Genomic DNA, 14,151 nt, shown 5'->3' with positions numbered 1-14,151 from the left:
GTGGGGTTGGGGCTTTGGGGCTAAAAATTGCTGTGTAGACATTCAGGCTCCACCCTGGCAGGGTCCCAGAGCTCAGGCTTCAGCTCGAACCCAAATGTCTACACAGCAATTTTTCAGCCCCAGGGCCCAAGCCAGCTGACCCAGGCCAGCCCTGGGTTCTTTATCCCTGTGTAGATGTACCCTCTGTGGCCTCCATAATAAGCCTAACTGAACACATGGTTTTATATTTCAGTGATGTGTGTACATAATTCCAGAAACCCTTTATGCGGGGCTGAGTGGACACAAGTCACTGTGTTTGTCCCCCATGCCCCTTTTCTTAGCAACAGGGGTAGTGCTTCACATCTATATTGTAATGGGTGATGGAGAAAGAACTCTGAATTCTGTTTCACTTGACAATACTTCATTTGTTGTTGATAATCTTCCAAACCTTTTAAATGTAAGTGAATCTTGTCTTCCTTCCATAAGGGCGCCTTCAACTTTCATAACTGAACTTTGCAGCCATTTCAGTCTTGATAAGATCTCTCTTATGCCTTAGAGTTTATTGATTACTTAATATTGCAATATGTGAGAAGTTAAATTCCCATTGAGTATAAGGGTAGGATGAATAATGCTTTTTAGTTTTCTCTAAATGCCAGATTAACATGTAGTTTAAGACCTTAAATAGAAGTATAAAAATATTGAGAATGATACAAAAGTTGTGTAAAATACAGTGTTTGGTTTTAATGTTGTTAAAAAACATTGCATACAAAATACTAAGTCCAAGGAAAACTTAACCAGGCAACATTTTGGATAGCAACACTAGATCTACTTAATAGTTAGCACATGAATAAAATGAAAAACTTCACACAGTGGTCACAATTAAAAATTTCTGTGGTTTGAAAGAGATTAACATTTCTCATTTTAAGTACAAGGAATATTTTACAAACTGGAATAATCTTTTAAGTACAGCCAGTGTATGTGATTATAGATTGAGAATCCTTTTTACAGTACATCTTTTGCTAGTAGATACCAATATTCTGGTAAAACAGTGATTTTTTTTCTTGCCCCTATATATGAATTTTTAAAATGTAACAGAATAAGAACTCCCATTAGTTAGGCAAAAAAACTTTGATGGTACTCTTGGTGTGCCACAACTTTTCATTGCTATTTTTTTCCCTCTGTAAGGGAAACAGAACTCTGGAGCAGATTTTAGTACTTTCTGCTCTGTTGTCTGTCATAATGTGTACTCTAAAACCTCTTCCAGTGGATATTATTCTTAAGGAAACCAGCTGCTTTGGAGAGTGAATGTGTGTGTGTTTTCTTTTATTACCTTGAAAAAAGATATAAATGAGTAAAAGTGTTTGTCATATAAATTCTTTTATTTTCAGTTTTCCCCAATGTGCATGAAAACGGTTGCTATTCCCAACAGAGCCAGCACTGGATACTTTGAAACAAAATGTCATGGGACTGATTTGTAGGCAGTCAGGCCTACTAGTCGGAGTTCGAATGCCAGAGTCAAGGGGCAAGACAGGATCAAAACCAGGAACTATGGCTGAATATCAGAACCAAAGTCAGAGTCCAGATGCCAGAGCCAAGGGTCAAGTCAGAGCCAGGAATCAGAGCCAAGGGTCACAACTAGATTACCGGGAGTCAGGGAAGGCAGGAGCAGGGGTGATTCTGAGGCAGCAGAAAGACTGGGACAGGATGTGAACAAGACTGGGTGCAGGGCAGAGTCTATACTGGAGCTGTGGAGGAGATGATCAGGAGCAGAGCTTGGAGAGACACGAGCACAGGAAGGCAGAGAATCCATGGGTGTGGTTGCTGAGCAGCCAGCAAGCTACTGCTGCAGCTGGGTTTAAGAACTGGCCTGCTAGCTTCCTCAGCCACTCAGGCAGGGCAGTCCATCAGGCAGGCGAGCCAGTTTGTTAGGGTTTCAGGAGTACTGAGCAGGCGCAGCTGCAGGGCCTTACTCCTGGCAGAAAGTGACAGTGTGTACTAGTAGGCTGGGCCCTTCCACAGCGATCATAATACACAAGGAGATTGGCATGGATGGAGTTCCAGACCGAAATGCAACAGGATGCACAATGTGGGTGACAGCAGAACAGGAATTACAAATACTGAGTGGTGTGTGAAGCAGTTTGTGTCAAGGAGTATTTTAAATGTGAAAAACCTGTAAAACAAAATAACTTTTTAATTCTTCCCTCCCCTAGTCCATTATCTTTCACCCTTTATTTTTGTTCTCATCATCCTTCCGCTCCCTTGTGTTCCATTTCCACGAGCCAAGTGTGACAAATTCATTTTTTTAAATTAGTTTTTTAAAATGCTTGCATCAAGCCCCAAATTTCACCACGGACCCACCATTAGACACTGCTAATAAGACTGCATGTCAGCTATCTGGCAAGGTTACATTGCCTTTTCCCATCTCAGTGAGAAGGAAGACTGGGAGACGGAGGAGAGAGAGCTTGTGCCCAGACATGCTGGAGCTTAGCCCCTCCTAGTGCCTTAAAGCCCACATGGGCTTGAGCCAAGCAGGGGATTGAGGAGCAAATAGGCACTAACACCATCCCACACACACACCATCTCTGCCCATCCTGGCTAATAGCCACTGATGGACCTATCCTCCATGAATCTATCTAGTTCTTTTTTGAACCGTGTTATAGTGTTGGCCTTCACAATATCCTCTGGCAAGGAGTTGCCCGGGTTGACTGTGTGTTGTGTGAAAAAATACTTCCTTTTGTTTTATTTTAAACCTGCTGCCTATTTATTTCATTTGGTGACCCATTCTTGTTGTTATGACAAGGAGTAAATAACACTTCCTTATTTCATTTCTCCTCACCAGTCATGATTTTATAGACCTCTATCATATCCCCCCTTAGTCGTCTCTTTTCAAGACAAAAAGTCTCAGTCTTATTCATCTCTCCACATATGGCAGCCGTTCTTTACCCCAATCATTTTTTGCCTTCTTCTGTACCTTTTCCAATTCCAATATATCTTTTTTGAGATGGGGTGACCACATCTGCATACATTATTCAAGATGTGGGCGTACCATGGATTTATATAGAGGCAATATGATATTTTCTGTCTTATTATCTATCCCTTTCTTAATGATTCCCAACACTGTTAGCTTTTTTGACTGCCACAGCATATTGAGCGGATGTTTTCAGAGAACTATCCACAATGATTCCATGTCCTGATTAAACACAGAAATCTCCAACAACTGTGCTGTAAGTTACTGAATTTGTAGGTGCATCTTCAACTATCAGAATCTTTGAGGAGCCCTATAACAAAAAAATTGTTAAAGAACTGTGTCCTAAGAATTTTATGCTAATCGGAGGGACACAGACCTGACTTACTTTGAATGTCACCTGTTCCTGCTTACATAAGAGATTTTCTTTTTCAAGAGTTGTCTAATATTTTAAAGTGCAGCTCTCCTGACTGTTTAAAATGTCATCACCTTAATTAAGCACATCTGCACCATGTGTGTATTCAATGTCTTAACTTCTTACATCAGTGACAAAAATAAGCTTCCGCTACATTTTACTTCTGTTAACTCAAGTTTGCTTCATTATTTAATAAAGGCCAGAAATTCAAGTGCAGTTGATAAAGTTGGGTCTATATAAAAAGGAGCTAATGCTTTCACATCTGCTGAATTTTTTTTTTTAACTGTGTCTTTGGGTTTCCATCTGACTTGACATTACAAATCACCTCAAAGTGTGCTATCTGCACAAGAGTCAGGCTGGAATATAAATTAACAATATTATGTAATACTAAAAGCTGTGATGGAACACATCCCAGTGTAAATGTTACACAGCAAAAAGGAGGGAGAAATTATCAATGGACTTATAATTAATTACGCACCTTCACACAATGACCTTTAAAATATATTAGTGGCCAGCTGGAATCCAGGCATGACACCAATTAACATGCACAGTATTAGACATGCTGTTTCCATCAAAATTCTAATATAGGGAGAAACAATGAGTTCAAAATATGCACAAGCAAATAAGGAAAGCTAGAGAGTCCTAAATATAATTTTTTCATGTGCTCTGGAATGTGTGCCCATTATTTCCATATTCTCCTTTTCAGGCAGTTGGGGCTAGACTTGGTTCCAAGAAAAGAATATGCTATGGTGGATCCTGACGAGATCAGTATTACAGAACTCTATAGGCTGGTAAGTAGATAGCAACTGTGCTTTCCGGGGGCACCCAGGGTTGTGAGAGCCCTTGCTACCACGTACCCTTAGCATGAGGAAGCCTTGTTTGTGCCTGCTGGGGTCAGCTTCCCAAATCCACTGGACATGGGCCACACAAGGACTCCCTCTAGGCCTATGCAGGCCCTGCTGTCACTCCACAGGTTAGCAATTGGCACACTCCGGCACTTGAGCCCTTCGAGTTTGTACCTGGAGCATCCAGCCCCTGGTCTACTGGACACTTGCAGTATTTACAGATTCACTGCTTCCAAAGAAGCAGTATGTGCCAGCTTACCAGTTCCACTTCAGATCACTGCCCAGTTATAAACATATCAAAGCACTTAGATATGTGTATAGTGAAATAAAGTGTAAGTTTATTTAACAAAACTAGAGATTCAAGTATTAGCAAATAGAAATATTGGAAACAAATGGTTACATAATAAATAAAATCATAACCTGCATTCTAGACTTAATTAACAAGATACTCTTGTGCAGGGATCAGCAATGTGTCCGTACACGGACACAAGTGTCCACTGTAAAAATTTTGAGGTCCGTGAAGGGCACTCATGGGCGGTTCCCCACAAGCAGCTCCCCGTCTTTGCTATTGCTGATGGAGGCGTGGCCAGGTGGCTCTGTGTGCTGCCTACGTTCCCCCTCCCCGAGTGTTGACTCCCAGTCCATTGGCGGGAACCGTGGCCAATGGGAGCTGCAGGAGCTGGAGCGGGGATATGGCGCTGCTTGAGGTAAGCTCTGGGAGCTGCTTGAGGTGAGCACTGCACAGAGCCTGCACAACCCCCACCGTCCCACCCAGCCCTGATCCCCCTCCTATCCTCCGAACCTCTTGGTCCCAACCTGGATCACGCTCCTACACCCCAAATGCCTCAGCCCTACCCCAGAGCCTTCACCCACAGCTGGAGCTCTCACCCCCCACACCCCAACACCCTGCCCCAACTTGGAGCCCCCTCCTGTACTCCAAACCCTTCAGTCCCAACCCAGAGCCCTCTCTTGCACCCCAAATCCCTCATCCCCAGACCCACAGAGAGCCTGCACCCCCAGCCAGAGCCCTCACCCCCCCACACACATCCCAACCCCTTGTTCCAGCCCAGAGTGCCCTCCTGCACCCTGAACCCCTCATTTCTGGCTGGCTGTGACCCTGTTTTCATGAGAAACACTCTGTCAGTTTGTCTCTGCCAAGGACTCTGTGTGTCCCCTGGCACTCCAAGAAAAAACACATTCCTTTGTTTTTATTCATAAACCAGACACCCCATCCCTCACTGTTTGTTTATTCCTGTAAATTTCCTCTCTTAGATTTCCCAATCTCTCATGCCTCATATGCAGTACGTATTGTGAGGCATATAATACAAAAATCCAGACAGGGAGATAGGTGTCCAATACCTACTGACTGAAAGGAACATTTCCAAGGTGTGTCTCTTCCTGGTGACTGCCTTAATTCCAGGACCTTAAGAACATAATTTTTAGTATAGATACATAACTCCTTAAATATTATCCGTATATACATTTCACAGAGATCATGATGACCAGTGGGCTACTGGCCCTCAGAAGAGATTTCACATTCCACCCTTTGGTGAACTATTACATAGATAGAAAAGGAGTACTTGTGGCACCTTAGAGACTAACCAATTTATTTGAGCATGAGCTTTCGTGAGCTACAGCTCACTTCATCGGATGAAGTGAGCTGTAGCTCACGAAAGCTCATGCTCAAATAAATTGGTTAGTCTCTAAGGTGCCACAAGTACTTGAAGTGAGCTGTAGCTCACGAAAGCTCATGCTCAAATAAATTGGTTAGTCTCTAAGGTGCCACAAGTACTCCTTTTCTTTTTGCGAATACAGACTAACACGGCTGTTACTCTGAAACCTGTTACGTAGATATCGCTCCCAGAGTATCCCGATAAAACCTGATGCACCCCCTATGTCCAATGACAGTTGGCATTAAGAGGTCCCTAGGTCACTGTATCTAATTATCTCTGAGTTCATTGTCTAATTCAGCTGACATTTCAATGGCAATTTTCACTCTTAGTTAATGCGTTCAAAATAAAAAATAATTCTAATGTCTGCATCAGTATCTTTCTATTGATAACATAATGGAATTTGTCTTGATATCAGAAATTTCTTTGGGGCTATTTTGATATGTCTGTAGTTATGAGAGATGCTTTCATTTGAGTTAAACTTTCCAATGACTCTGTGTGTGTGCGCGTGTGCTCCCCATGTTATGTGGATGTCCTATATCATCACTGAAACCATTACAATTCTGGAATGGTTCCATAAAAGCTTACTCATGAGTAAAATCATCTGAGATGCTTTCTTTAATACTGTAACTGGGCCCTTAGTTGCATTAGGCTATGCCAAGATTAATGGAATTGAAATAATATATCCATTGTATGAGTATTGTCACTCTTAATCATATTGGGTTATGGGGTCTCTTCAGCTAATATAATAACATGGATGTCAATAAAGCTATAAGAGACAACTCTCCTTTCGGCTTCTCAGGACACAGAAAGAACAAGAGTACTTGTGGCACCTTAGAGACTAACAAATTTATTTGAGCATAAGCTTTCGTGAGCTCACGAAAGCTTATGCTCAAATAAATTCTTTAGTCTCTAAGGTGCCACAAGTACTGTTTTCTTTTTGTGGATACCGACTAACATGGCTGCTACTCTGAAACCTGTCAGGACACAGAATGATCCATTTTATTTTATGGGAAATTATCATAATTATTTCTCAAGGGGCCTGATCTATACAAACTCCACTGAAGTGAACGGAAAGACTCCAATTGACTTCAGTAGGATTTGGATATGACCTATGGTAATGTTAAATTGCTGCAGTAATACAGATCAGAGTCTTATCTGCTTAAGTTTAAAAACTTTTTTTAAACTAAGTTTTACTCTTGTTAACGCAAATGTATTTCAATAATTAACATGGGCCATAGAATAAAGCACAAATGATAAGATTGGGCCCATATAAATGTGAGCTAGCATATTTACATTTGCTAATATTCTTGTTTTTTACTATATATTCTGATTGTCATTTGACTTGACATTACAGGTCACCTGTTTCATTGTGGTGTCAGTTCAGTATTTGGGTTACGTTTTGAAAACACTGGGTTGATCTTTCTCAAAGTTCAAAACTGTATGTAGTATTAGAGAATCATATTTGGACACTTAATATGAAATATTTTTCTAATTATGTGGAAAGGAAACTGTAATCAAGTGAAGAAAAATGAAAAATACAATTAAGTGGAAAAACGCTGAGTACTTCATAAGATTAGCTAAATTAGATAAGAGGAATAAAAGAAATAAAATTAGCTATTGCTAACATGGGCAATCTTACTAAAATTAGTGATCAGCTAAGAGACATAAATTTTAAAAATAAAAAAAGGAGAAAAGCAAAAGATGTTAGCTTACATTGAGGATTAAGTACTTTGGAAGTGTCAGCTTTTAAAATTAAATTTTTTCATCACAATGTAAGAGACCGAAATAGTGCTACTTGATTTTTTTTTTTCCAATCCTGGGTTCTGTTAAAATGGTCAAACTATAAACTGATAAATGAGGTTATTAAGGGAAAAAGCAACTCACCTACAGAGCAGTCTGGCACAGATTATACTATGTCAAAGTGAACCTTTTGGTTTTAGAATAATAACTACAAAGCAACTGTATAGTATATTTTAAGGAGCAATTCTTTAAACCAGATGTTGAATAAAGCTTGGGTACATACCTGCTTACGGTGGTTTTAGGTTCTGGTGGTTAGAAGAAGGAGCTGGAAGTTTAGAAGTTAATGGATTCTAACAGTCCCAACTGAGCCAGTGTGTAACCCTGATTAAGTCAAAATAGACAAAAATCAGTTGGCTCATTGCAGAACAGGTGCTACATCTAAAATGAGGGGTTTGGGATTAAGTAATTACCCCCACATTTAGAATGTTTAACTAGTACTATGTTTAATGTATTAGGCTTTTTTATAAATATTTAAACCTGCTGATACATGTGGTTGTTGTTGATGCCAATATGTAGATGGAGCATCGTCATCGAAAGAAAGACACTCCTGTGCCAGCAAGCAGCCACCATCTTTTTGTGCAGATGAAGAGTCTGATGTGTTCCAATCTGGGAGAGGAACTGGAAGTCATCTTCTCACTGTTTGATAGTAAAGAGAATCGACCAATTAGGTAATAACGTCAATTTTCAGAAGGACTTAGATTAGTGTGTTCCATTAATCTTACATGATGGAGGTAGTTGTGATACATTTAGGACTTGCCTACACAGTGTAGCAATGCTGAGTATGGGGGTCTGATTTCTAAAGAGCACTGATGTGTTACACATTAAATGGTCCATATAGACCCTGCTGATGTCAACTAAAGGTTCCCTAGTTCAGGGGTTCTTAACCTTTTTCTTTCTGAGGCCCCCCCACCATGCTATAAAAACTCAATGGCCCACCTATGTCACAATAACTGGATTTTTGCATATAAAAGCCAGGGCCGGCATTAGGGGGTAACAAGCAGGGCAATTGCTTAGGGCTCCATGCCACAGGGGCTCCTGCAAAGCTACATTGCTAAGGCTTTAGCTTCAGTCCCAGCTTTAGCTTCAGTGGCAGGGCTAAGGGCACTGGGCTTCAGCCCCATGTGGTGGGGCTTTGGCTTTCTCCTCTGGGTCCCAGCAAGTCTAATGCTGGCCCTACTTGGTGGACCCCCTGAAACCTGCTCGTGGCCCCCTCAGGGGGCCCCGGACCCCAGGTTGAGAACCACTGCCCTAGTTGATTCTCAGACTAATTAATGCACAACATGTTAGTGCAGTTTAGAAATCACAGCCCTGTAGTGTGCAGCACCCCACTCTGCAGACAAGCCCTTAGTTATACTTTCAGAAACAGGTATAGGATGGCCTTGATTATTAGAGGAGCATTAGTAACTTTGAAATACTATCCTAGTTTCAAATTAATTTCTTTTCTCCACCAAGTTCTTCACTTTTTTCAAATATTATTTTGCTTTTGTGTGAGAGGTTGGAGGTGTGTGCCTCCACGTGCACGTTTGCACATACAGTATTTACTTTGTAACGTGGGGGTCATTTTTAGCTGCTCCTTCTCTTCCAGCAGTCAGATTGCATCCATATTTTGCTGCCACTTCCTCCATAATGTTTCTAAGATCCATTTGCTTTATGTTCAGACTGCCAAAATTCTGTCCAGGCCCTTATCTCCTGTTTTGATTACTGTAACCTTCTGTGGACTCCTTAATAACCATGCCATCCCTTTCCAGTTTACACAAAATACAGCTTCTACTGTCATCCTCCTTTGTCATCACTGTGACAATATCTTCTTCCCCCTTCCACTTGCAAAACTGGCTTCTGTGGTTCTGTGGGGCTCATATTTTTTAATTCCCTGTGTTTTCTTTTTTAGTCACCTTTTGAATCTGGATCATCAGTATCACCAATGCTGGTAGTGGTGAGCCCCAGAAGACAGCAAGCTTGTGCTGTATGTTTCTCAGAAGGACACAAGAGAAGGGGATGGGGTGGGACAACACTGTTGTGTTGCGGGCAAGATGGGGAGGAGCAAGGGATGGGGGTAGAGCCATGGAAGTGTTGTACAGTGCTCACCCCCATCCTCTGCACTCATCTGGACAGGAGAGAAGATAATCAGGGGATAGGATCATGCTGCATTTTGTCCACACTCAATATACGTGAGCATAGGGAGGGGAGCCCAGTGTGGAAGAGTCTCAAGGGTCTGGTCTGATAGGAAGCGTGTCAAGGACTTTGGGAATGTGAATCATGAAAGGCTTCCTGCTCTCCTGGGTACAGACGGAGTGTAGGATGGAAGTGGGCAATGTCTTTCTGCAATGAAGGAATTTTGAGACCAGACTGCAGGGTAAACATATCTTAGGTAAGATGGCACAAAACCTCATGAAGAATTAAATAAGTCACTGGTATGGGATCATTAATAGGATAATAGTTGTTAGTAGCGTGAAAACAAATGGCTTTTATCTGTGAGAATCTTTTCATTCATGGCCGAGGGAATGTTTTGGATCAAGTGGAAATCATGACAGAATTTGACAAAATGACATCTGACCATTTTTGGTAGAAAAAGGGCAAGGAGATGTCTGCCTGCTATTTTGGAGGAAAACCACCCAGAATAAATTGATTCTTGTTGCTAGTGAGATCGCGCAAACATCCGTTACTAGGATCAAAACTGCTAGGTACTATTATGTAATCCTAGACGGCACATCTGACATTAGTCACCTAAAACAGTTCACTGTCATATTGAGAATTGTGGCCACCTGTGAGTAGGAGGCATCAAGGAATATTTTCTGGAATTCATTCCAGTGAATGGCAGAACATGTGAAGGGTTAATTGAGAGAGAGCTTCAGAACTTGAAGGAACATAATGTGGACATTTAGGATGGCTGAAGGCAAGGGTGTGGCAATAGTAGTATGAAATGCAAGAAACTGAAATGCTTTTATGTGAGCATGCACAACTTCTAGAGTTATCAGTAACCCACGTGCCTGCCATGATCTGAACCAGGTTGTTATTGACAGTCCATTCCTCAGAAATTGTGGAGTTGCTATTTAGAGTAGCTTTACAATCTCTGTGCTTTCTCATCACCTCACTGGCAAATCTTAAAGCATGTTGCCATGATTCCAAAATAGCGTGGTGGGAAAGCAGGATAAACTCTGTGAAAGCAGTTTCCTATGTATTGAAGCGTTTTTTGAGATGCACTACTAACGAATGCTGAAAATATTGAAACCAGTAGAGCATGAACTCCTTGTAGATGTTGCCAAACTGGTAAATGAAGTATCAGTCCTACGCAATGTTCCCTCTAATTTTTTTCCTTCCATGTGCGGAATGAATTTTGTTATGTGCACCGATATCGAGGTAATGTGCAGATGTGTGCCACCAGTAGAAACAAAAAACCTAGATGAAATGTATATTTTTAAAAAGTTACCAATAGGGATAATTACTCCAGCCAGGACAGGTTAGTTATTTTAGAACTCACTACTCAAAGAATTAGATTTAAGTATAAGAGAGAAATAAAAATTATGAAATGCATAGACCAGTCAAAACACTAAAATAACACACTTTGAAAGAATAAAATTACAGAGAATATATGTGAATTGCAGGAAGTACCAAGAAGCAACAACAACAATAATACAAGTATGTGTTGGGAGGTGAGTGTGAAAGACTGTGTGTGTGTGTGTGTGTGAGAGAGAGAGAGACACACACACACAGAGACTGTATGTGTGTGAGACAGTGTGTGTGCACTAGTTGCTGGAGAAGTCTATGAGAGATGGTGCATTGTCTCTTTAAGGCACTCACTCACCAGGCTCGTTCAGACTGCAGCAGCTCTCCTGCTCCTGAGCCTTGTCTCCCCCCCCCCACCTCCTGGCTCTGCAGAGATGGGATACATCGGTGGGGGGGACACCCTGACATCAGCACCCCCCACCCTCTGTACAGCAAGCAGGCGGGGACCAGGAGCAGCTGGCCAGGGGCTCCAAGGCAGAGGGCAGAAGCAACATGGATGCAAGGCAGCAGAGGGAGGGGCACCTGAACACACGGATGTGCGCAGTTCTGCTAATGAAGTGTGTGGCGGTTGATTCACTCCTGGGCAGCTGCGCAACCATGCAGCTTATAGGGAACACAGGTCCTACACATTCATTATGTGCATAGAAGAATGGTATGATGTGCTTGTTGACCCGAACCATGTCTGCAAGATATTTCAGAATGCTTCAACTAAGGTGTCTGTCTAATTCAGGCTTCTTTGTGCAAGTCGTGATGAGTTAGAGAAAAAACAGTGGAATCAATTCTGATCAACCACCTGCTGATACCGCTAAGGTAGTTAAGGAACTAGATTTATCATTTTAATTCCTTGAAATAAGTAAGAAAAGATCTTTGATTAGGAATGGCAGGATGAGAACGTGCACGATCCAGAACTCTAATTCAAAGTGGATTTCTTCAACAATTTGCTGGGTACAGCATTAGCCTCACTTGTGTGTATAGCTATTTTCTGAGTTCCAACAAAAATGTGGATTTTTCCATTACATCACATGCAGTAATCTTTCAGAAAATATACTGAGAGTAAAGTACAGAGCTCTGAAAATGAAATACCAGTAGACAAAGCAAATAATCATTCTTATGAAGAAGGGTTGCAAAGTCTTGCTGAAATGATACAGACCTCACCTTGATCATCAGTTTTCTTGTGAAGAATAGACTGCAGCAGGCTTGTTTTCACACCTGTGGTGCACTGCATGTTTTTGCATTTCTGCCTGTTAATGTAGCTTCTGTAGAATGAAACTTGACAAACTTAAAATGGTCAGGACATATTTGAGGGCTTAAGTGAGCCAATAAAGACTCTCGCGATTTGACAGTGAAAGCAGTACAACATAAACTTTCCAGAAACCTTACCTATAATAGCTAAAGGAATTTGTACCTAAAAACGGTAAGAGATCCACTGGACAACTGAAGACTATGGCGCTCCGTGTGTACATAAATGTCTGTCATACAGATCGGTTTGCAACACATCCGTTATACATTTGTTGCTGTTTTGCTAGGGCTGTGGAGTTATTTTTGTTTTTTAAATTGTATCAAAACTCAGGATTTGCTATTTTGATGACCAGTACAACTTAAAATAATTAAGTGACAGCTGTGTGGAAATAGCAAAAGCCCTGTGAAACTGGAGTGGGTAACAGCTGTAGAGATGTGCTTTTTGTCACAGCTGAAAACACTTCTGTAAATATTCCTTAAGACAAAACACCAAACTATTTGAGCTGTTTGAGAAATTATGTTCATAGCTGTGCAAATGGCAGTACTTGCAGGGCTTTGCTGCTTATCGAGTTGAAAGACATTAAAGACATTAGTGGAATTAAACTGTATTATAACAGCTACTTCCTGATAAATGGACTCTCCATTTGTTCATAATAGGGGGTGTGTGTGTGTGTGTGTGGATTTGGTAGGAAGAGAAGATGCTTTCTGCTGTAAATAAATAATTCAGTGGGACTGTATGAAGGAAGAATCCCCATCATTTTTATATTAGGTGGGTAAGGATAGTGTCTTAGCCACTACTACCCTCCAGAAAGCATTAGAACCACGTGATCTGTACAATGGAATGAAAACTACAGATGCAGAGCACGGATGCCTTCTCTGTGAAAAACAAAGCTATATGCTGGCATATTTTTCTTGTTAGTAGCAGCCTGTGCACCTTGTGTTAACTAGCTGATGCTCGTTAATCAATTTCAGAGTAATGAGTAAATATTTAATTGGATTTTGAAAAAAATACAATTTTATACAAATTGTAAGTAAATAATTATAGCGAGGCATTGGTTGGTAGTTGTTTATTCATACAAATGTGAATATGTAATGATAGTAAAGTTGAGAAAACATTTTAATTACTTTCTTTTTTAAACATCAGCAGATTTTAAGTATCATTTTACTCAAATGTAAAGTAAGCCCTTTACTCATATGAATAGTCTGAATGAATGATTACAGGGGATTACTTGTTGAAGTGTAAGTCTTTTGCAGATTGGGACTTATTACTCCAAAGTTGTGAGTTCAGTAAACTTGGTAGTAATAAATAATACATTAACAAAGTACACTGATCTGTTATCAGAGACATGATCTGCGCTAATCTCTTAAGTATGAAGTGCATGTGGAGGGAAAATAGAAAAGAAATGGGTGTACTAATGGCAGTATATAGACTATAACAGGGTTCAAAAAAGAACAAGGTAAATTCATGGAGCAGAGGTCCATCAATGGCTATTGGCCAGGATGGGCATAGATGGTATTCCTAGCCTCTGTTTGCCAGAAGCTGGGAATGGGCGACAGGGGATGGATCACTTGATGATTACCTGTTCTGCTCATTCCCTCTGAAGCGCCTGGCATTGGCCATTGTAGGAAGACAGGATACTGGGCTAAATGGACCTTTGGTCTGACTCAGTGTGGCTGTTCTTATGTTCAGTTTCATTCCCCGACTCTTTTGTCATTCATGCAGCACCCAGC

General features: G+C 41.0%; 1 protein-coding gene across 5 annotated transcripts in view; it reads left to right on the top strand.

The window, feature by feature from the left end:
• Positions 1–14,151, top strand: part of DOCK4 (dedicator of cytokinesis 4) — a 426,144-nt gene that overhangs the window by 184,054 nt on the left and 227,939 nt on the right. For all 5 annotated transcript variants that reach the window (XR_012156797.2, XM_073328106.2, XM_073328104.2 and 2 more), the window contains exons 7-8: positions 4,066–4,150; positions 8,194–8,345. Coding sequence is in view for 4 of the 5 variants with exons in the window: in XM_073328106.2 (XP_073184207.1) it covers positions 4,066–4,150; positions 8,194–8,345 (237 nt within the window). In the remaining variant the exon portion in view is untranslated. The remainder of the gene's footprint in view (positions 1–4,065; positions 4,151–8,193; positions 8,346–14,151) is intronic.

The sequence above is a fragment of the Lepidochelys kempii genome, chromosome 1 (genome assembly GCF_965140285.1).
Source record: "Lepidochelys kempii isolate rLepKem1 chromosome 1, rLepKem1.hap1, whole genome shotgun sequence".
Lineage (NCBI taxonomy): Eukaryota > Metazoa > Chordata > Testudines > Cheloniidae > Lepidochelys > Lepidochelys kempii.
This window is presented reverse-complemented; position numbering and strand designations above follow the sequence as displayed.